General features: G+C 37.5%; 1 protein-coding gene across 4 annotated transcripts in view; it reads right to left on the bottom strand.

The window, feature by feature from the left end:
- ALMS1 (ALMS1 centrosome and basal body associated protein) overlaps positions 1–25,054 on the bottom strand; it is a 225,545-nt gene that overhangs the window by 113,778 nt on the left and 86,713 nt on the right. For all 4 annotated transcript variants that reach the window (XM_030310857.1, XM_030310858.1, XM_030310860.1 and 1 more), the window contains one exon: positions 9,121–10,958. In XM_030310857.1, coding sequence (XP_030166717.1) covers positions 9,121–10,958 — 1,838 coding nt within the window. The remainder of the gene's footprint in view (positions 1–9,120; positions 10,959–25,054) is intronic.

Here is a 25,054-nt window from a genome sequence, read left to right as displayed (position 1 = left end):
GACTGGAAAGAAAGGAGTAAAACTGCTCTGTCTGCTCCCTGACAATGTGATTTTCTATGAAGAATAAACATCATACCTGGGGTTACTCATTAAATTTAAACAAGACAGTCCCTAAGTCTTAGGGGAGTTACTGAACATAAAACAGAGGACAACAGATATGCCTCAATTTAAACAATGGAACTATTAGTTTATCTAAATACTCTATGGTCATAGTACCTATTGCCCTAAATTATCCCATAGGAAGCTCTGGCCCATAAGTAAGAAATTAAAATTAAAATTAAAATTAAAATTAAAATTAAAATTAAAATTAAAATTAAAATTAATTTGTTGACATTTGTAAGCCGGCTTAACAACAGTATTTCTATTATACAAGCAAAAAATAATTAGAAAATAAAAATTTTCAAATACCATATATAATAGCATCAAAAAAAATAAAATATTTAGGAATAAATTTAACAAAAGATGTGCAAGGCCTACACACTGAAAATTACATGTTACTGAGAGACACTAATAAGCAGAAAAAAATGTTCATGCATGGGAAGACTCGTTATTATTAAGGTATCAATCATTCACAAAATGATCTACAGATTTAATGCAATACCAAACAAAATCCCAAGAAGCATTTTTAGAGAAATCAGGAAGCTTATTCTAAAATTTATATTGAAATGCAAAGGACTTAAGATAACAATAATGTTGAAAATTTGTTTTAAAAAGTTGCAGGACAACTTGATTTTAAGACTTACTATAAATCAAGACATCATGGTACTGGTATAAAAACAAATAAAGGAATAGAGTAAGAACTCAAAAATAAACCCACACATAGGAGGCCAACTGATTTCTGACAAAGATGCCAACTAAATTCACTAAGGAAATAATCAAGATTTCAGAAATGGTGCTGTAATATCTAAGAAAATGATCCTCAAATTGCATACATTACAGACTTAAAACATAAAGTTAAAACTATATTTCTAGATGAAAATATAGGACAAAATTTTCAACACAATGGGTTAGGCAATATTTTCTTAGAGAAGACATGAAAAGTACTAACCTTAAATGAAAAACTAACAATTTTTGTAAAAATTAACACTTTCTCTTCTTCAAAAGTACCAATAAGAAAACAAAAATCAGTATGGGAACCAATTTGACAATAAACTTCATATATTGAAAAAAAAAACAAAAAAACAAAAATCAAACCACAGTCTGTGAAAAAAGTACGTGCAATACACAGATAATTTGTATCTGAAATATACGAAAAAAACTTTCATAATAATGAGACAATCAAATAAACGAATGGGAACATGGACACTTCATAAAGGCATCCAAATATCAAGGAAACACAGAAAAGATGGTTAGCATCATAAGTCATCAGTGAAACACAAATTAAAGCCACAATAACATACTCTTTCACATCCACATTTAGAATGACTCGTAATAAAAACAACTGGAAATATCAAGTGTTGGTAAAGATGTGGAGTAATCCGAACTTGCATATACTTCGATGGGAATGAAGAAATGGTACATTTGGTTCCGGTGCTGGGTAACCATAACAGACCCAGTCTCTCTCAACTGTATACATAAAACCTAGAGAGTCTACACAGAGCACCTATCAGAAGACTGAAAAATAACAGAAGTAGGCAAATTGGTGAAGATGATCAACATTCGAAGCACTATCAAAATGGTGTAAGTTTGGGGCACCTGGGTGGTTCAGTCAGTTAAGTTTCTGACTTCAGCTCAGGTCATGACCTGACAGTTCTTGAGTTTGAGCTCCACATCGGCCTGTCTGCTGTCAGCACAGAGCCGGCTTCGGATCCTCTATTTCCCTCTTTCTTTCTCTGCCCCTCCCTCATTCACTCTTGCTTGCTTTCTCAAAAATAAATAAACATTAAAAAAAATTTTAATGGTGATAAGTTTACCATTCTTTCCTTTGTCATCCACTGGGGTCTGAACTCAAAATAGCTTGAAACCTGGAGGTGGGCCCTAGCACAGACAAAAACCTCCAGAAGCCCTCTAGTCAGGACTGAGGAGTGGGAATTGAAATAGTGTGAAAATCTTTTTTCTGTGTCTTCTAGTAAGCTCAAGCACTCAAGTAATCTCATGGTGGCAGTAGTACAGCAGTAACAGGGGCCAGGAAGAGCTTAAAATTCTGAGAGAGGAAAACTTTTCTCTTCCAATATAGGAAGTTTGGTTTCAAGAGTGTGGGACAAACCTCTGTTGATCTTTCCCCTCTGTACTGAGCCACCTGAAACGGACACAAAGTAGTCACAGGAAGTACACAGAAGAGAGGGGGTAAATTAAGTTCCTGCTTTCTGTCCTGGGACTCAAGAAAGGAGAGCTCAAGGGGTAACTGTACAAAGAAAATCAACTCCTTAACATACGTTTATAATCTCCTGGGCCTATCCCTGAGCCATGCGTGTGTGGATCTGAACCTAAAGAGCATACCTAAACTTTGAGAACAGAAGTATGGGATAGCCTACTACCTAAGTCTTGGACTGGCCACTGGGTACACACACATGCAGGTCAAATGTGGATAGCAGTGCAAAAGCTCTGAAAATTGAACTCACACGGAACTATAACCCACAGAAGGCTGGTTTTAATTTGTAACCTGAATGCAAATGGGTTGATTGCCTGCTAAAACAAAAATATCGAAAATTTCTATAGGATTTAAATGAGACTAGTTATCTCACAATATTATGAAATACAATCCAAAATTACTCAGCATATGAAGATCCAGAAAAATCTAAACTCATGTGGGAAAAGAAAATCAACAGACACCAATGCTGGGATGAAAGAAGTGTTAGAATTATCTGACAAAAACTTTAAGGAAGCTATTATAAAATCCCGGAACATGTAAGAGTGGATACCCTCAAAAGTAATGATAAGACAAGGTCTCAGCAAATAAAGAGAAGAAATAGCAGAAAAAATTTTTAATGTTTATTTTTAAGAGAGAATGAGTTGAGAATGGGCAGAGAGAAGGAGATAGAGAATCCCAAGCAGGCTCTGCCCAACGTGGGGCTCGACCTCACAAAGTGTGAGATCATGACCTGAGCCAAAATCAAGAACTGGATGCTTAACTGACTGAGCCACCCAGGCACCCCGAAATGGCAGATATTTTAAAACTAAAAAATGATACAAGTGAAATAAAATACTCACTGGATGAGCTCAATGGCAGAATGGAAATGTCAGAGGAAAGACTTAGTGAACTCCAAGACAGAACAATAGAAATTATTCAATCTGAACGAGAGGGGGAAAAAAAAGATTGGAAAAAAAAAATCAACAGAGCTTCAGGGACTTGTAAGATAATACCAAAAACATTTGTGTCATCAGAGATGTAGAAAGAGAAGAGAAAGAATGTGGTACAGAAAAAATACTTGAATAAATAAGGGCTAAAACTGCCTAAATATGATGAAAGATAAAAACCATTACCACAGCAAACTCCAAACAGGATAGTCCAAAGAAATCCATGCTTACAAACATCATGACCAACTGATTCAAAGCAAAACAAAAAAAGGAAAGCAACCAGGGAAAAATAACACATTGCTTCAAATGTACAGGAGAATAATGATTCCAAAACTGTAGAGTTCTCATCAGAAACCATGGAATTTAGAAAGAAGCAAAATATTTTTAAAGTACTGAAAGAAAAGGACTGTCACCCCAATTGCATAAGCCATAAAAAAAAAAATCAGTAAACTGAACTTCATTGAAATTAAAAACCTTTGTTCTGTGACAGACTCAATACATTAAGTAGATGAAAAGATAAGTCACATACTACAAGAAGGTATTTGCCAGCAACATATCCAGCAAAGGTTGTATATCCAAAACATACTCAGAACTCGCAAAATTCAACTGTAAGAAAATAAAACCCTATTATAAAATCATTTTCACCAATAAGGATGGTAAAAAAAAATCACATGAAGTGAAGAAAAGCGATTAGGGAAATACAAATGAAAACTATATTGAAATATCACTATACAGCTATAAAAATGGCTAAAGTATATGGACAATAGAAAATGCTGACAAAGACACAGAGTAACTGGAACATGTATTATTGCTAGCGAAAATGCAAAGATAAACAGCTCTTGCCAGGTTAACCACACACATACACCACATGACTCAGCAATCCCACTCCTGAATATTTACCCTACAGAAACAAACACTGACACACAAATGTTTATAGCAGCTCTAATTGTAATCACACCCCAAAACTGAAACAACATAAATATCCTTCAAAGAATGAATGCATGGATTAACAAACTGTGGTAATCTGTACAAAAGAATTGTCATATAAAGGAATAATAAAATATTACTGTTTTTAATAAAGCAATAAAAAGTAAAACATCTGCTTCATAAAAAAAGATGGATGAATCTTAAATGTGCTTCTCAAAGTAAAAGAAACTAAACCCAGAGGCTGTTACATATCTTATTATTTCATTTATAGGACACTCTAGAAAGACTAAGAAAAGGACAAAGCAGGAATTACCAGGGGTCAGAGGAGGAATTGTCTCTAAGGAGATGACATGCAGAAATTTTTGGATAGAAATGCTTTGTATGAAACTGTGATGGTAGATTTATCACAAATGATAGAATTATACACCACAAAAAGTTTTGCACTATGTAAATTATTAAAAATTAACCAAAATCAACCAAGGGCAAAGATGGAATGCAGGATGTGACAAATGAAACTAACTGTATTATAAATGAATCATGTACTGACACATAGTGTATAGAAAAGAAAAAAAAAAAAAAAAAGAACACAACCTAAGAAATGTCAGCAGTGTTTTGACTGGATACCATAACGCTAAATTCAAAAGAAAGGTATATATAAACACTGTACTCAAGCAGGAGAATTTGTTTTTCACCTGGGAATTCTGAAACTATCTAATTTATATACTAGGGTAAATATATTGTAGATAATGAGAGCCAGGTTTATTACTACTGAAGAAAGAAGTTAAAAACAAGGGTAAAAGTTTATAATCAACCCTGTGGTTCAAGATTAGTTGAAGGTATCAACACTGACTTGTGGTTTAAAAAATATTTACAGGGGCGCCTGGGTGGCTCGGTCGGTTAAGCGTCCGACTTCGGCTCAGGTCATGATCTCATGGTCCGTGAGTTTGAGCCCCACGTCGGGCTCTGTGCTGACCGCTCAGAGCCTGCAGCCTGTTTCAGATTCTGTGTCTCCCTCTCTCTCTGCCCCTCCCCTGTTCATGCTCTGTCTCTCTCTGTCTCAAAAATAAATAAACGTTAAAAAAAATTAAAAAAAAATATTTACATATACAAATATACACAAACACATACACATTAACAGAGATGAGAACAAGCAGAGAAGTAGGTATATGCATGAGTTAATATACATACATATAATCCTGAGCTTTATTAACTGTTAGAAGCACTGACATCCTAGTAACAATGAGCTAACCTGGTGCTATACCTTTGTTTCTAAGTACTATTCTCCATTGTTGAAAGAAGGGTACTGAAGTGCCTTACTAATATATTGTTATCTATTTCTCCCTTCAGGTATGTTTAGTATTTGCTTAATACACTTAGATGCTCCAATGTTGGTTGTGTACATATTTACAACTGTTTATCATCTTGTTACATCACCTGACCCCTTTATTGGTATATAATGGCCTTCCCTGTCTCCTGTTACTGGTTTTGGCTTAAAGCCTATTTTGTCTAATAGGAGTATAGCTCCTATATTGAATCCATACTGATATACATGAATAACTAAAGGAATAAATAAATGAGGGAGGAACGACAGCTCTTGCTTGCAGAAAAATTCCAATTAATACATGTAGAAGGAATGAAAGAAGTATAAAAACTCCATCAGAATACCAGAGTGATAATTGCTACAAGCAAGATCCAGTGATGAAGCCTAAAATTAGTGATCAAAGTTTTAAGCAGAAACAAGATATTTGCATAGTCTACCAGTTTCTACCCAAATATCTAGTATTTAAAAAGGAAAAACAGTAACTGTACAGTGAAGAACCTTGGTAGACATCACTTTAGCCAAGTGATCAAGGTTAACATCACCAGTAATGCATATCAACTTAATGTGCTCCCCAATGAAATGCACTGAAAATGCATAACCTCAACCTAGTCTTGAGACATCAGAGAAAACTAAATCAAAACTTTCTCCACTAAGTGAAATTAGTCAGTCAGAGAAAGACAAAAATCATATAACTTCACTCATATGAGGACTTTAAGAGACAAAAAAGATGAACATAAGGGAAGGGAAACAAAAATAATATAAAAACAGGGAGGGGGCAAAACAGAAGAGACTCATAAATATGGAGAACAAACAGGGTTGCTGGAGGGGTTGTGGGAGGGGGGATGGGCTAAATGGGTAAGGGGCATTAAGGAATCTACTGAAATCATTGCTTCACTATATACTAATTTGGATGTAAATTTTAAAAAACAAAACATAAAGTTAAATAAAAAAAACAAAAAAACTTTCTCCAAAATAACCAATTCTCTTTAAAGTGTCAAGATCATAAAAAAACAAGGACTGACACAGATTATTGAAAATAAAGGAGACAGGACCACTAAAATGTAAGGTGGCATCTTGGGTTGGATCTGAAGCAAAAAATGTTCATGTGCATAAAAATGAGATGAAATCCAAATCAGTCTACATTTTAGTTATAATTTTATATGAAGGATAATTTCTTAGTTTTGGTATATGTTTTATTGTTATGATGTTACAGTAAGATGTTAACACAGGGGAACATTTGGTAAAGGACATACTGGTAACCTCCAAGATATTTCCCAATGATCTCTGCCTCTTGGTAATTCATACCCTTGTGTATCTCTACCCGTTGAGGGTGAGCTGGAAATAATTGATTCACTTCTATTGAACAGAATATAGCACAAATGGTGAGATTCCCTTACAAGGTTAGGTTACAAAGACTATGACTTTTGCCCTGGGCATCCTCTCTTGTTCTCTCACATGCTCACTCAGAGGGAAGTTTAGCTGTCATATTTGAGCTGCCTTATGGAAGGAAGGGAGTGATGTCTCTGGCCAATAGTCATGTGAACAAGCCTGGAAGCACATCCTCTCAGTCAAGTCTTGAAATGGGACCAGAGCTGCAGACAATACCTTGTTTGCAACCCCATAAGAGACCCTGAGCTGAAAGCACCCAGCTAAACCTCACCTAAATTTCTGACCCACAGAAAACCATACTAACATTGGGATAATATTTATTATTTTAAGCTGCTACATTTCAGGATAATAGGTTACACATCAGAAAATAATTAATACAAGAACTCTACCACTTTTGTAACTCTTTAAATTTAAAATCTCAAAATAAAAAGCTTTAAAAATAATACATATATGCTTACACATTTTATATACACACACGTATACAGATTAAGTATGTATGTGTATATATGTAGCTTGAATTATTATGAACTTTGGAGTCAGACAAACCTAGATTAGAATGCCATTTCTAACACGTAATAATAGACATGTGATCCTGGGCAAAACGTCTGATTTCTCTAAGTATTAGGTTTTTTTATTTTTTTATTTTTTTAATGTTTACTTATTATTAAGAGACACAGTGTGAACAGGGGAGGGGCAGAGAGAGAGGGAGACACAGAATCGGAAGCAGGCTCCAGGCTCTGAGCTGTCAGCACAGAGCCCAACGCGGCGCTTGAACTCACAAACCGCAAGATCATGACCTGAGCCAATGTCGGACGCTTAACCGACTGAACCACCCAGGACCACCCCCCCCCCCAAGTATTAGGTTTTTAAAATATATAAATTGAGGTAATAATATCTACCTCTGATGATTATATTAAGGTTAAAATGATACCTACATCTACTATACCAGATGGCATTTAGTACATTTTGAACAAATGGCATTATTATTTAGTGCATATTTATAATCATCTACTATTTTCTTCTCATTCCAGGAATTCAACTCTAATTCAGTATTATAATACTGAAAGCAGAGACTGACCCTGTTTTTTAGGCCCAATCCAATTCTAAATCACCAACTTTTAGAGCTACAAGGGACCTTTTAGCTTTCCAATTCTTTCCTTCCACCATCAATCCCATAGGAGTGCCAAAGATATTAAATGACTTGTCCAAGAGAATACCTTGAAAGAAGAGCTGAAAGCAGGACTCAAGATCAGAGAGACACTACCATGCAGTGAACAAGCACTTGCTTTAATTAAAAAGACCACACTAGAATGACCACTCTCTTGCTTATAAACAGCATTATCTCACATAAATAAAAGTACAAAGCAGCAATATCAGTGTCTCAGTTTCCCAGAGGGTAAATAAGGATACCACCACTCACCTCATAGGGTTATTACAATCATTAAATGAGATAACATATAAGTCCCTCATGGCCATTACTACCACAAGTGGATGCTGAATAAATATTATTTCCCTTCCTTCTTTCCAAGCCCAGGGTTCTTCACTATGATGTGCTGCCTTCTCAACTATGTGGTAGAACATGAAACACAAAGGGTAATTCTATTCAAAATGTAAAAGTGAATGAATGATAGTCTTAAATTAGCCTAAATAATATAAATCTAAGGCATTTAGCCCTGAACTAAGTTTCCTTTCCTATAATAGACTATAAGGTGGAACATCACAATAGAGAGCACATTATATTGATACGCATCACCAGTGATGTTAGCCTTGATAACTGGCTAAGATGATGTCTGCCAGGATTCTCTACTGGAAAGTTACTTTCTCATTGTAAATACTAAATATTTGAGGAGAACCATGAAATGGAAACTAAAAGGGAGAGAGAGAGCACACACAAGCAAGTGAGTAAGCTCATGCACATATCCCAAAGTCTGGTCTTCAGCACACTTCCAATACAATAATTAGTAAATTGTACCATGGATGATCAAAGACTTTTCTCAGAGTAATTCAATGTTTTGAAATACTTGATGTCAAGTCCCATCAAAAGCCCTCTGAAATTAAAAATACATTACTTCCAAGTGTTTTCTCTTACTTAGGCATTTATGCCTTGGAATACCTAGATTAGTCAGATACAACCTCCCCTAAGAGAAATCATACTGCCTTTCCCCCAAGAACTTGCATCTGCTTAAGTATTTAAAACCCTTTATCACAAATTCCATCAGCTTGCTTGTCATCACAATGAGACTCACCGATCTGCAGATACTGGAGTCCCTTCTGGACTGGAATATCCTTCCAAATCTGAAGTGTTCACTTGTGTTTGCCTTGAGGTTACTATCTGGCTATTCTGAAAAGGTATGGTTTTCAAGTCCTGAGAAATAGTGTTACTATCTGGAAGAGGAGACTGTACAACTTGGAAGTCCGGTGAAGATTTAAGTCCTAGAAAACCTAAAGATTCTTGATTCTGTGCTACAGGTTTACTGGCCAATAATTTGGAGGTTGGTTCCAATGATCTTGAAGATATAGTCTGTAGGTCAGAGTTAAACTCACTATTCATCCTTGTTTTAGAAGCAGGATCCAATGAATGCAATCTTTTATCTAAGGTTCCACTATCCACCTTGGAAGGAGTCTTGGGATAAAGAGTTATACGAACACAAGAAAGTGCTTTTCTATTTGAGGGTGGAGTAGATGCAGATGTTACTAATGTACACTGATTTGGGACTGGTTGGGAGACCACAGAATCGAACTTGGCTTCAACATTTATCATATTAGAAATGTATGACTTAAACTTATGTTGATTATTCTTTTCTACTACATAATCCTGACCTTGAGGAAAGGGGGAATGGTATTTTCCCATGTGATCTACATCTGGGGATTTGCTTTGTTCAAAGAGCTGACGTTGTTCAAGAAAAATGGAAGAAGGAAGGTCTGAAGCTATATAATCCTGACCTTGAGGAAAGGGAGATTGGTTTTCTCTCATCTGATGATCTAAATGTGGGGCTTTGCTTTTTTCAAAGAGTTCTCGTTTTTCAAGAAAAATGCGACAAGGAAGGTTCGGAGCTACGTAATCCTGATGTTGAGGAGGGGGAGAATGGTATTTTCTCACATGGTGATCTGTGTGTGGGGCTTTGCTTTGTTCAAAGAGCTCTTGTCGTTCAAGTAAAACGTGTGAAGAAAGATCTGGACTTATAGCTACAGTCTTCTCTTTTACTCCTAGTGTGGAACTTGGTCTGCTCACGCTAATGAGGGTATGGTTATCAGAAAAATGAACTTCCTTGACACTGCTATACTTTGCACTGGTACTGGGCTCAGAATCACTGCCTTTAAAATCTGATCTTTCTAAGAGTTTTTCTTCTTGCTGAGAATGTTCAATAGATAATTTTTTACTTTGCCTACTACTTTCTGCTAAAATAGTCACAGCGGTATCTGGTGAATGACTAACAATTTTAAATGATGAAGGGGAAGAGGTTTTCTGTTCTAGATCTCTGGGAGGATTTTGCTCTTCAGTGAAATGAGAATTAAATACCCCCACAGATGCTCCAGTACACTGGCTACCTTCAGTAACACCAACCTTAAGAACAGAGGAATCTGAAAAGCATTTAGAGTGTCGGTGAGATGCAAAAGTGATGGAAGTAGTAAACTTTTTCATGGGTTCTGGGGGAAGCATATGTGATGAAGAATGACAATCCATTTCTTCGGGTGGCACAGGTTCTACTAATTCTGATAGCCAAGGGTCTATCTTTTCATGGAAAGGCATTCGAAGACCCTGGCTAATTCTGAAGTCATCAGCTGTAAAATTCTGAAAGGGGGAAGGACTTCGTAACTGCAAGGAATTCCAAACTTTGAAATGGGGGTTACTCTGGTCTAATGATTTGGAAAGGTTGATGTGTCTGGTTTTCCATGATGATGGACTCCGTTGTCCTCTGATAACGTCTGAGGGGTCAGCAGGTCTGAAAACATAAGGGTGGCTATCCAATTGTGGTTGTTTGGCAGTTAGAGTCCTGAAACATCCTTTTTCATGGCTCTCAATAATGATGTGACCACATACAGCTTCTGGGTTGCATCTTATTCCCTGTGGACTCGGCAAACCCTGGAAGATATAAACAAATTCTTACTTGAAATAGTCCAAATAGTTTGTGTTATATAAAAATAAGTTATAAATCCAGGCTAAGACGGACCACAAAGGTCCTGTTGATCTTTACAATTAAACAAGAATACAACAAAAAAAGACAGTTAACTATAGAATAAAATAGCTCATGATAATTAGGACGACACAATTAATTTCTTCTAAAAAATGTTTCACTAAAGTAACAAATATAAAACCCTCAATTGTCCCCCAGTATTCTCACCATTTTTCTTTTAGTAACAGAAGCCCCTTACCCTAACCATGTGCTGGTCACATGGCCACAAAACTGGAGACCTTTCCACTTTCCTTTGTAGCTACGTGAGACCATATGACTAGGTTTAGGCCAATAGGAGATGAGCAAAAGTAGTAAGTATAACTTCTGCTTCCTGTCTTTAGAAAACCAAATTCTTGGGGCTCCTGGGTAGCTCAGTCAGTTAAGCATCTGACCTCGGCTCAGGGCATGAGCTTGTGGTCCGTGAATTTGAGCCCAGCATTGGGCTCTGTGCTGACAGCTTTGGAGACTGCTTTGGATTCTGTGTCTCCCTCTCTTTCTGCCCCTCCCCTGCTTGCTCGCTCTCTCTCTCTCTCTCTCTTAAAAATAAAATTAAAAAAGAAAATAAAGGGGCGCCTGGGTGGCGCAGTCGGTTAAGCGTCCGACTTCAGCCAGGTCACGATCTCGCGGTCTGGGAGTTCGAGCCCCGCGTCGGGCTCTGGGCTGATGGCTCAGAGCCTGGAGCCTGTTTCCGATTCTGTGTCTCCCTCTCTCTCTGCCCCTCCCCCGTTCATGCTCTGTCTCTCTCTGTCCCAAAAATAAATAAACATTGAAAAAAAAAAATTTTTAAAAAAAAGAAAATAAAAAAGAAAAGCAAATTCTTGACCTCCATGTTCCCTTACTACCACCATCACTACCATCACCATTTACTCTTGCCACCTAAAAATGATAGTATCTAAAACAATCAGAAGCCATGTGTAAAAATGGCTCCACTGCCCAAGCCAGTCTGGGTCTTTGAATAACTTCAAAGAGCAGAGCTCCCTTTCCTGCCCTAGACTATCATATAAAGGAAAAATACAATTCTATCTTATTTGACCATTGTATTTTTGGGTCTCTTCACTACAGATGCTTCTTACCAAAAAGAATAAGGAAAGGAATATTCCTAAGAAATGGAAAAGAACTAGTACTTCTTCCTAGGCTACACGATCAGAATCTAAAGCTACCATAAATATAAAATTTGAGATTTCTGTGCATTACCTATAAAATCATTACTTAGAATCCTATTTGATGATAACAGCCACATTTGATTTCAAATAAAAATACCTTAAATTATGCTGCCACTTTTTTTTTATGTTTATTTATTCTGAGAGAAAGGGAAAGAGACCAGGGAGGGGCAGAGAGAAAAATCACAAGCAAGCTCCATGCTGTCAGCAGACAGCCCGACGTGGGACTCAATCTCATGAACCGTGAGATCATGACATGAGCTGAAATGGAAGAGTAGGACACAACTGACTGAGCGCCCAGGCACCTCTGCTGCCACTTCTGATGTAATGGAGTAGTTGTACTTTTCCCTATTCCATTTGATAAGCATAACTAAAAGTCCTAGACATTATATATAAAACAAACTTAAGAATAACATGAAAGATACAGGGGTGCCTGGGTGGCTTAGTTGATTAAGCGTCTGACTTTGGCCCATAATCTCGCAGTTCATGGGTCTGAGCCCAGCATCAGGCTCTGTGCTGACAGCTCAGAGCTTGAAGCCTACTTCGGATTCTGTGTCTCCCTCTCTCTCTGCCTCTCTCCTGCTTGTGCTCTGTTCCACACACTCTCTCTCTCAAAAATAAACAAACATTAAAAAAAAAAAAAAGAATAATCTGAAAGATGTAGAGAAGACAGGGATCTTGGGACCTAAGGAATGACATGGTAATGCAATCCCTGGATTTACTTTTTACATCATATATTCCAGATGTGGGAGCTGAAGAAGCCAGCAACATAGGAACAAAGGGCATAGAAAAAGGCTCTAATAAAAACCCACTCTCATTAGCTAAAAAAAAAACAGTAAAGGGGGGCGCCTGGGTGGCTCAGTCGGTTAAGCATCTGACTTCGGCTCAGGTCATGATCTCCTGGTTTGAGTTCAGGTCCCGCGTCGGACTCTGTGCTGACAGCTCAGAACCTGGAGACTGCTTCGGATTCTGTGTCTCCCTCTCTCTCTACCCCTGCTCTGCTCACACTCTGTCTCTGTCTCTCAAAAAGTGAATAAACATTAGGGGAAAAAAAAACAAAACAGTAAAGGTGAAGTCTAGCAAGACAGAAAACTTTTAGGCCATAACTGCTCTATTCCAGCCAATCACCACAGAAAAAAGACTGCCTCTGTGACACCAGCAAAAGCCAAGTGAGGAGCCTAAACATCTACTCTTGCTAAGCAATTACAAATCACCCCAACATCCAAGCCAAGGTACAGAGATGACCAAGCAGGAGCCCAGGAATTATTTTTACCCTAACATCTGGTAATGAGTTACCACTTCCTGTGGTATCAGTCCCTGTGGAGACCACACAGGGAGACTGTACTTTCCCATTCCAGCAATGACATGCCCCTCTCTCTCCCATCTTTAGGCTGGAAGAAAATTTTGCAAATCTCATAACCAATGAAAGACTTGTATCTAAAATGTATAAAGACATCTCAACTCTCAACAGCTTACCAAAAAACAAAAACAAAACAGACAACTCAATTAGAAAAATAGGCAAAAACCAAACTTTTCAATGAATAGAAAAGAGATGGGAAAACAGGGGCACAATAACAGGTCCAACACCATTAACATTAAGAAAATGAAAATTAAAATTATGATTCTTTTACATTTACTGAGATGATCATATGGTTTTTATCCTTTTGCATGTTAATGTGATGAATCACATTGATTGATTTGCAAATATGGAGCCAGCCTCATATCCCAGGAATAAATCCCACTTGATCATGGTGACTTTTTAAAATTTTTTTTTTTTCAACGTTTATTTATTTTTGGGACAGAGAGAGACAGAGCATGAACGGGGCAGGGGCAGAGAGAGAGGGAGACACAGAATCGGAAGCAGGCTCCAGGCTCTGAGCCATCAGCCCAGAGCCCGACGCGGGGCTCGAACTCACGGGCCGCGAGATCGTGACCTGGCTGAAGTCGGACGCTTAACCGACTGCGCCACCCAGGCGCCCCTCATGGTGACTTTTTAATGTATTGTTAGATTCAGGTTGCTAATATTTTGTTGAAGATTTTTGCATCTATGTTAATCAGAGATACTGGCCTACAGTATTCTTTTTTCATAATGTCTTTAAATGATTTGGTATCAAAGTAATGCTGGCATCGTAGAATGAATCTGGAAGTTGCCTTCCACTTCTATTTTTTTGGAACAATTTGAGAATAGGTTATTAACTCTTCTTTAAATGTTTAAATGTTTGGTAGAATTCTACCTGTGAAGCCATGTGGTCCTGGGCTTTTGTTTGTTGAGAGTTTATTACTGATTCAATTTCATTACTACTAATTGGTCTGTTCAAATTTTCTTCTTTTTCCTGATTCAGTTTTGAAAGGGGATATGTTTCTAAGGAATCTATCCATTTCTTCCACGTTGTCCAATTTGTTGGCATATAGTTTTTAATAATATTCTTGTAATCCTTTGTATTTCTGCGGTGTTGGTTGTTATTTTCCCTCCTTCATTTCTAATTTTATTTGAGTCCTCTCTCTCTTCTTTTCTTGATAAGCCTCACTAAAAATTTATCAATTTTGTTAATTTTTTGACAGCTCCTGGTTTCACTGATCACTTCTGTTTTTTTACCCCCCTTTTTTTTTATTTTTTTTAATGTTCATTTATCTTTGAGAGAGAGCGGGAGAGACAGAGCACCGGTGGGGGAGAGGCAGAAAGAAGAGCAGATGCAGAATAAGAAGCAGGCTCCAGGCTCTGTGCTCCAGGCTCTGTGCTGAGCTGAGCTGTCAGCACACAAACTGATGCGAGGCTCGAACTCATGAACCGTGAGATCATGACCTGAGCCAAAGTCGGATGCTTAACCGACTGAGCCACCCAGGCATCCCACATTTACTCCTACTCTAATTGTTACTTCCTTCCTTCCTCTGGCTCTGGACTTTGTTCTTTTTCTAGATCTTTAGATGTAAGGTTAGGTTATTTGAGATTTTTCTTGCTTCTGGAAGTATGCCTATATTGCTATAATCTTCCCTCTGAGAACTGTTTTTGCTATATCCCAAAGGTTTTCGTCCACTGTGTTTTCACTTTCATTTGTCTCCATTGTATTTTTTTTATTTCTTCTTTGACTTCTTGGTTGACCCGTTCATTGTTTAGTACCATCATACTAACAAGAGAAAGAGTAAAACCAGTATGAGCATCTCAGTAAATTCACACACAAAAAATTGATAAAGTACAACATCCATTCATGATAAAAACTCTTAAAAAGGCAGGTTTAGAGAGAACATACCTCAAAAAAAAAAAAAAAAGCCACAGCTATACCATCATACTCAATGGTGAAAAACAGACCTTCTCCCCTAAGTTCAGGAACAAGATAAGGATATCCACTCTCACCAGTGCAACCTAGTACATAAGTCCTAGCCACAGTAAATCATACAAGGCTTCTAACTGATAAGGAAAAAGTAAAACCTCCACTATTTGCAGATGACATTAATATCCTAAAGACTCCACAAAACAACTACTAGAACTGAAAAATGAATTCAGTAAAGTCACAGGACACAGAATTAACATACAGAAATCTGTTCCATTTCTACATGCTAATAATGAAGTAGCAGAAAGAGATATTAAGAAAACAATCCTATTTATAATTGTACAAAAATTAATAAAATTCCTAGGATTAACCTTAACCAAGGAGGTGTAATTAAGATCTGAATTCTTTTTATTTTTTTATTGTCAGGGCTTCAAGAGTAGATTCCCGTGATTTATCACTTACATAGAACACCCAGTGCTCATCCCAACAAGTACCCTCCTCAATGGCCATCACCCATTTTCTCCACCCCCATCAACCCTCAGTTTGTTCTCTGTATTTAAGAGTCTTTTATGGTTTGCCTCCCTCTCTGCTTGTATCTTATTTTTCCTTCCCTTCCTCTATGATCATCTGTTAAGTTTCTCAAATTCTACAGGAGTGAAATCGTGTATCTTTCTGACTTATTTTAACATGATACCCTCCACTTCCATCCATGTTGTTGCAAATGGTAAGATTTCATTCTTTTTCATCACTGAGTAGTATTCCATTGTGTGTGTGTGTGTGTGTGTGTGTGTGTGTGTGTGTGTGTGTACGCCAGATCATCTTAATCTATTCATTAGTTGATGGACATTTGGGCTCTTTCCATAATTTGAATATTGCTGATAGCGCTGCTGTAAACATTGGTGTGCATGCCCTTTTGAATCAGCACTCCTGCATACTCTGCTGGGTCATAGGATAATTCTAGTCGTAATTTTTTGAAGAACCTCCAAAGTGTCTTCCAGAGTGGCAGCACCAGTTTCCATTCCCACTAACAGTGCAAAAGTGCTTCCCTTTCCCTACATCCTTGCCAACATCTGTGGTTTCCTGAGTTGTTAATTTTAGCCACTCTGACTGGTGTGAGGTGGTATCTCAGGGTGGTTTTGATTTCTATTTTCCTGATGATGAGTGATGTTGAGCATCTTTTCATGTGTCTGTTTGCTATCTGGATATCTTTGGAAATGTGTCTATTCATGTGTTCTGCCCTTTTCATTACTGGATAGTTTTTCAGGTGTCGTGTTTGTAAGTTCTTTATAGATTTCTGATACTAAACCTTTATCCAATATGTCATTTGCAAGTATCTTCTCCCATTCCACAGGTTGCCTTTTAGTGTTGCTGTTTCCTTCCCTGTGCAGAAGCTTTTTATCTTGACAGAGTCCCAATCGTTCATTTTTGCTTTTCTTTCCCTTGCCTTCGGAGACATGTCAAGTAAGAAGTTGCTGCAACCTAGGTCAAAGAGGTTGCTGCCTGTTTTCTTCTGTAGGATTTTGACGGTTTCCTGTCTCACATTTAAGTCTTTTGTCCATTTTGAGTTAATTTTTATATATGCTGTAATAAAATGGTCCAGTTTCATTCTTCTGCATGTTACTGTCCAGTTCTCCCAACATCATTTGCTAAAGAGACTGTCTTTTTTTCCACCGGATACTCTTTCCTGCTTTGTTGAAGATTAGTTGGCCATACACTTATAGGTCCATTTCTGGGTTTTCTATTCTATTGCATTGGTCTATGTGTCTGTTTTTGTGCCCAAAGCATACTGTCTTGATTACAACTTTGTAATATAGGCTAAAGTCTGGGGCTGTGATGCCTCCAGCTTTGCTTTGCTTTTTCAACATTATTTTGGCTATGCAGGGTCTTTTCTGGTTCCATACAAATTTTAGAATTGTTTGTTCTAGCTCTGTGAAGAATGCTGGTACTATTTTGATTGGGATTGCACTGAACACGTAGATTGCTTTGGATAGTATAGACAATTCAACAATATTTGTTCTTCTAATCCATAAGCATGGAATGTTTTTCCATTTCTTTGTGGCTTCTTCAATTTCTTTCATAATCTTTGTATTCTTTTCAGTGTACAGATCTCTTACCTCTTTAGTTAGGTTTATTCCTAGGTATCTTATGGCTCTTGGTGCAATTGCAAATGGGATCGATTCTTTGATATCTCTTTCTGTTGCTTCATTATTGGCGTACAGAAATGCAACCAATTTCTGTACATTGATTTTATAACCTGTGACTTTGCTGAATTTATGTATCAGCTTTAGCAGTTTTTTGGTGGAGTCTTTCAGGTTTTCATGTAGAATATCATGTAACCGGCAAAGAGTGAAAGTTTCACTTCTTCTTCGCCAATTTGGATGCCTTTTGTTTGTTGCCTAATTGGCTAGGACTTCCAACACTGCGTTGAACAACAGCGGCGAAAGTGGACATCCCTGTTGTGTTGTTGATCTCACAGGGAAAACTATCAGTTTTTTCCCATTGAGGATATTAGCTGTGGGCCTTTCATATATGTTCCTTCTATGCAACTTTCTTGAGGGTTTTTATTAAGAAAGGATGCTGTATTTTGTCAAATGCCTTTTCTGCATCTATTGACAATATCATATGGTTCTTATCCTTTCTTCTATTAATGTAATGTATCACATTGATTGATTTGTGAATACTGAACCCAGCCTTGCAGCCCAGGAATGAATCCCACTTGATGGTGAATAATTTTAATATACCGTTGAATTTGATTTGCTAGTATCTTTTGAGAATTTTTACATCCACGTTCACCAGGGATATTGGCCTGTAATTCACCTTTTTAGTGGGGTCTTTGGTTTGGGAATCAAGGTAATGCTGGCTTCATAGAATGAGTCCAGAAGCTTCCCTTCCATTTCTAATTTTTGGAACAGCTTGAGAAGAATAGGTATTAACTCTGCTTTAAATGTCTGTTGGAATTCCCCTGGGAAGCCATCTGGTCCAAGACTCTTATTTGTTGGGAGATTTTTGATAACCAATTCAATTTCTTCACTGAGTATGGGTCTAGTCAAATTTTCTATTTCTTCCCACTTTGGTAATGTGTGACTGTCTAGGAATTTGTCCATTTCCTCCAAATTGCCCAGTTTGTTGGCATAAAATTTTTCATAGTGTCTCTAATAATTGTTTGTATTTCTCTGGTGTTGCTGTGATCTCTCCTCTTTCGTTTATGATTTTATCTATTTGGGTCCTCTCTATTTTCTTTTTGAGAAGTCTGGCTAGGGGTTTATCAATTTTGTCTATTCTTTCAAAAAACCAGCTCTTAGACTCATTGATCTGTTCTACTACCGTTTTGGATTCTGTATTATTTATTTCTGCTCTAATCCTTATTATTTCTTCTGCCGGCTTCGGGCTTTGTTGCTGCCTTTCTAGTTCCTTTAGGTGTGAAGTTAGGTTGTGTATTTGGGACCTTTCTTGCTTCTTGAGATAGGCCTGAACTGCAATGTATTTTCCTATTAGGACTGCCTTTGCTACACCCCAAAAGGATTTGGACTGTCGTGTTTTCATTTTCATTTATTTCCATATATTTTTAAATTTCTTCTTTAATTTCCTGGTTACCCAGTTCATTCTTCAGTAAGATGTTCTTTAATCTCCATGTATTTTGGGGCTTTCCAAATTTTTTCTTGTGGTTGATTTCAAGTTTCATAGCATTGTGATCTGAAAATATGCATGGTATGATCTCAATCCTTTTATATTTGTTGAGGGCTGTTTGGTGACTCAGCATGTGATCTGTTTTGGAGAATGTTCCATGTGCAATAGAGAAGAATGTGTATTCTGCTGCTTTTGGATGAAAAGTTCTGAATATATCTGATAAATCCATCAGGCCCAATGTGTCATTCAGAGCCACTGTTTCCTTATTGATTTTTTGCCTAGATGATCTGTCCATTGCTGTAAGTGGAATATTAAAGTCCCTGCAGTCACAGTACTATCTATATATTTATGTTTGTGATTAACTGATTTATATATTTGGATGCTCCCACACTGGGGACATAAGCATTTATAATTGTTAGCTCTTCTTGATAGACCCCTTAATTATGATGTAATGCCCTTCATCATCTCTTGTTACAGTCTTTGGCTCAAAATCTAGTTTGTCTGATATAAGTATGGCTACTCTGGTTTTGACATCTATTAGCATGATAGATGGTTCTCCACCCCCTCACTTTCAATTCCCAGGTGTCCTCAAGTCTAAAATGAGTCTCTTGTAGGCAGCATAGAGATGGATCTTGTTGTTGTTTTTTTTTATCCATTCTGATGCCCTACATCTTTTGGTTGGGGTATTTAGTCCATTTACATTCAGAGTAATTATCAAAAGATATGAATTTAGTGTCATTGTGTTATCTGTAGGTTTTGTACTTGTGGTGATGAGTCTGGTCCTTTGCAGTCTTTGCTGCTTTCCACTCAAAGAGTCCCTCTCAGGATCTCCTGCAGGGCTGGTTTAGTGGTCATGAACTCTTTTAGGTTTTGTCTGTCTGGGAAAGCCTTTATCTCTCCTTCTTTTCTGAATGACAGCCTTGCTGAATAAAAGAGTCTTCACTGCATATTTTTCCTATTCATCACATTGAATATTTCCTACCACTCTCTTCTGGCCTGCCAAGTTTCAGTGGACAGGTCTGCTACTACCCTTACGTGACTACCCTTGTAGGTTAAGGACCATATTTGTCCTGAAGCTGCTTTCAGAATTCTCTCTTTATCTTTGTATTTTGCCAGTTTCACTATGATATGTCATGGTGTTGACCTGTTCCTGTTGATTTTGAAGGGAACTGTCTGTGCCTCTTAGACTTGGATGCCTATTTCCTTTGCCAGATCAGGGAAGTTAAGTTCTCAGCTATTATTTGTTCAAATAAAAGCTTCTGCCCCTTTCTCTCTTCTTTTTCTGGAACTCCTATGATACAAATATTATTTCATTTCATTGAATCACTTAAGTCTCTAATTCTCCTTGTGATCTAGTAATTTCCTTTCCCTCTTTTTTTCAGCTTCATTGTTTTCTATAATTTTATCTTCTATTTCACCAATTCTCTCCTCTGCTTCTTCCATCCTTGCTGTCGCTGTATCTAGTTTATTGTGCATCTCATTTATAACATTTAATTCCTCATGACTATGTTTTAGGTCTTTGATCTCTGTAGCAATAGATTCTCTTCTATGCTTTTGTCAAGCCCAGCTATTAGTCTTATGACTGTTATTCTAAATTCTCATTCAGATATAGTGTTTATATCTTTTGGGAGCAATTCTGTCATTTCTTCCCAAAATTTCTTTTGAGGAGAATTTTTCCATTTCATCATTTTGGCTAGGCTTCTGTCTTTTACGTGCTTTAATACTTTGTTACATGTCCTGCACCTGTGAGTACTACTATATTAAAAAGGCCCTGACATTTCAGCACGTGTTTTTGGAGCATGTTGAATGCCCTCTATTGCTGCATTTCTGGCTGCTCTATCCCACTGGTCAGTCCTCTACAAAGCCCCTCCTTGCTCATAGTAGTGGATCATTTGGACCTTCAATCAGGTGTGTTTTGATTTGTTTGTTGAAGTAACTTTGAAAAAAAGAAAAGGGCAAAGAACCTGATCCCATACAAAGAAAAAAATGAAAGGGTAAAAAAAAAAAAAAAAAAAAGACAAGCAGAGAATCAAAGAAACTATAAGGCTTAATCCAGAGAGAGAGAGGAAAATAAAGAAGGAGATACAGAAAAGGTGTAAAAAGAATAGAGTAAAAAATGCTTGATTAAACAGAGAAAGAAAGAAAGAAAAAAGAAAGAAAGAAAGAAAGAAGGAGAAAGAAAGAAAGAAAGAAAGAAAGAAAGAAAGAAAGAAAGAAAGAAAGAAAATATATAAAATCAAATCAGAAACTATGAGCCTGTTTCCAAAGGAAAAAAAAGAAGATGGTAGAAATAAAAAGAAGAAGAGGGGAAAAAAAAGAGAATGACTAACATACAAAACCACAGGAGAGTTGTCTGTTGGTGCCTGGGACCAGTGGCTGTGCTGGTCAGGAGGAGAGGCCATCTGGTTTATTCAGTGTCAGGTAGATAAGCAGTTAGCAGGCACAGAGAGGCACAGTTTGGTATAAGTGGGTCCCACCTCCACTGTTCTCCCGTGCCTCCTAGGCACCCAGCTGGGATTCAAAACCCAATGTTTTAAGGGGCCCTGAACCACATGCATTCTGTTCTGCTGTAGTGGCACTCCACCTTGCTGATAAAGGGCTTTTGGCTGGTGCCCGTTGTGGAGGCAATAAACCCTCTTCACACAGTACTCAAGGAAGGGGACTGTTCTCTCCCAGTGTGCCCCTGAGATCACTACCACGCCCTAGGGCTGCCTCCCTCCCCACTAGGCAGCGGCTTCAGTCCAGAGAAATTCGTGCACTTTTGAAAGCTCCAATCTTCAATTCCTAAGACTGTTTGCAAAGTAGAAACTGGGACTCTCCATATTTCTCTTTCCCCAGTCCATGGTCCAGAGAGGTTTTTCTCTTGTACGAACACAACACCACAATCCTCAGCCTCTCTGTCTTTCTCTTCCTTTTGTCTCTCCATAGAAGGTGTTCCTTCCTCTCCATGCCTATGCTGTTTTGTCACCCCCAATTCTACATGCACGTCTGTCCCACCCAGCTGTCTCCCTCCACCTGTGGAGATTTTTGTCACTCCCAAGATTGATTTCCTGGGTGTTCCAAGTGTTCTGACCTCAATACAGTTGTGTTTGAGGGAGAAGGAACATCCCAGTCCCCCTACTTCTCTGCTTACCCAAGACCCAAATTCTAAAAGCTATAAAAACACTGAAAGAAAGTGAAGATGACACAAATGGAAAGGTATTCCATATTCATAGATCAGACGTACCAATACTGTTAAAATGTCCATATTACCCAAAGCAATTTACAGATTTAATGCAATCCCTATCAAAATACCAATAACATTTTTCATAGAACTACAACAATCCTAAAATTTGTATATAACCACAAAAGACCCCAAATAGCCAAATCAATCTTGAAAAAGAACAAAGCTGGAGGTATCACAATCCCAGATCTCAAGATATAGTGCAAAGCTATGCTAATCAAAACAGTGTGGTACTGGCACAAAAAAGACACACACAGATAAATAGAACAGAATAGAGTCCAGAAATAAATCTGTGCTTTCAAGGTCAATTAATCTATAACAAAGAAGGCCAGACTATCCAATGGAGAAAAGACAATTTCTTCAACAACTGATGTTGGAAAAACTGGACAGCCACAGGCAAAAAAATCAAACTGAAACACTCTCATACCATTCACAAAGATAAACTCAAAATGGATTAAAGACCTAATTGTTAGACCTACAACCATAAAATTCCTAGAAGAAAACATAGGCAGTAATTTCTTTGACACTGGCCATAGAAACATTTTTCTAGATATGTCTCCTCTGGCAAGGGAAATAAAAGCAAAATTAAACTATTGAGATGACACCAAAATATAGATTTTACACAGCTAAGGAAACCATCAACAAAACAAATAAAACCACCGACTGAATAGGAGAAGATAGTTGCAAATGACATAGCTGATAAGGGGTTAATATCCAAAAAATATAAAGAACACATACAATTCAACACAAAAAACAAATAATACAATTAAAAAATAGGCAGAGGACTTAAATAGCCATTTTTTTCCACAGAAGACATACAAATGGCCAGCAAACACATGAAAAGATACTCACCATCATTAATCATCAGGAAAATGCACATTTAAACCATACGGAGATATCACTAGATACCTGTCAGAATGGCTAAAATCAAAAACACAAGAAACAACAAATGTTGGCAAGGATGTGGAGAAAAGGGAACTACTGGTGGGAACGCAAATTGGTGCAGCCACTGTAGAAAAGAGTATAGAGGTTCCTTAAAAAATTAAGAATAGGGGCGCCTGGGTGGCGCAGTCGGTTGGGCATCCGACTTCAGCCAGGTCACGATCTCACGGTCCGGGAGTTCGAGCCCCGCGTCAGGCTCTGGGCTGATGGCTCAGAGCCTGGAGCCTGTTTCCGATTCTGTGTCTCCCTCTCTCTCTGCCCCTCCCCCGTTCATGCTCTGTCTCTCTCTGTCCCAAAAATAAATAAACGTTGAAAAAAAAAAATTTTTTTTTAAAAAAATTAAGAATAGAATTACCATATGAGCCATAACTCCACTACTGAATCTTTACCCAAAGAATATAGAAACACTAATTTGGAAAGATATAGGCACCCCTATGTTTACTGCAGTATTTACAACAGCCCAGATATGCAAGCAACCTAAAAATCCATTGACAGACGAGTGGATAAGGAAGAAGTAGTGTGTGTACACACACCCACAGTCGAGTACTAGGCAGCCACAAAAATGGACAAGATCATGCCATTCTTTACAACATGGACAGACCAAGAGGGTATTATGCTAACTGAAATAAGTCAGGCTGAAAAAGATAAATACCATATGGTTTCACTCACATGTGGAATCTAAAAATAAACAAATTAATGAATAAACAAAAAGCAGTCAGACATATAAACACAGAGAACAAACTCATAGTTGCCAGAATGAAGAGGGGTAGGAGATACTAGCTTCCAGTTATGGAATGAATTAAGTCACAAGAATAAAAGGTACAGCATATGGAATATAGTCAATGACACTGTAATAACATATGGTGACAGATGGTAGCTATACTTGTGATGAGCATAGCATAACATTTAAACTTGTTAAATCACTATGTTGTACACCTTTAACTAATATAGCATTGTGTCAACTATACTCAAATAAGGTATCACATACTATTCACACATACTGTTGGGAATACAAACACCCTGGGACATGGTCTGGCAGTTTCTCAAAAAACTGAATATATATTATATAACTACCATATGACCCAGCAATAGCTCTTCTGGGCATTTATTCCACAAAGATTTATTTTCACTAAAAACCTGCACATGAACGTTTACGTAGCTTTATTTGTAAGAGCCAACAAGTGGAAAACAACCAAGATACCATTCAATAGGTAAATATTTAAACAAACTGTGGTACATCCATATCATGGAATACTACACATTAATAAAAAGGAACAGATTATTGATAAACACAACAACCTGGATATTCTCCAGAGAATTATGCTGAGTGAAAAAAGCCAATACTAAATGGTTGCATACTGTGTGATTTCATTTATATGACACTGTTGAAGTGACAAAATTATAGAAATGGCAACCAGATTAATGATTGCTAGGGGTTAGGGAAGGGGTGAGGGCAAGAGAGAAGTGGATGTAGCTATTACAGGGCAATGTAAGGGACCCTTGTGGTGATGTAAATGTTAAGTATCTTGACTAAGTATCTAGTTGTGATGTATTATTACAGATATGCAAGATGTTACCATTGGTGGAAACTGGGTAAAGGGTAAAAGCATTATTTTTGTATTATTTCTTACTATTACATGTGAATCAACAATTATTTCAAAATAGAATGTTCAATTTTTTTAAATGCCCATAAATTAATTAAACACCACTGGACAAAACTAACACTTTAAAAATGCTATTTCTATTCCATGGCTTCTTATAACCCTGACACCACCTGACATATC

Source organism: Lynx canadensis, chromosome A3 (genome assembly GCF_007474595.2).
Source record: "Lynx canadensis isolate LIC74 chromosome A3, mLynCan4.pri.v2, whole genome shotgun sequence".
In the NCBI taxonomy this organism is placed as follows: domain Eukaryota; kingdom Metazoa; phylum Chordata; class Mammalia; order Carnivora; family Felidae; genus Lynx; species Lynx canadensis.
This window is presented reverse-complemented; position numbering and strand designations above follow the sequence as displayed.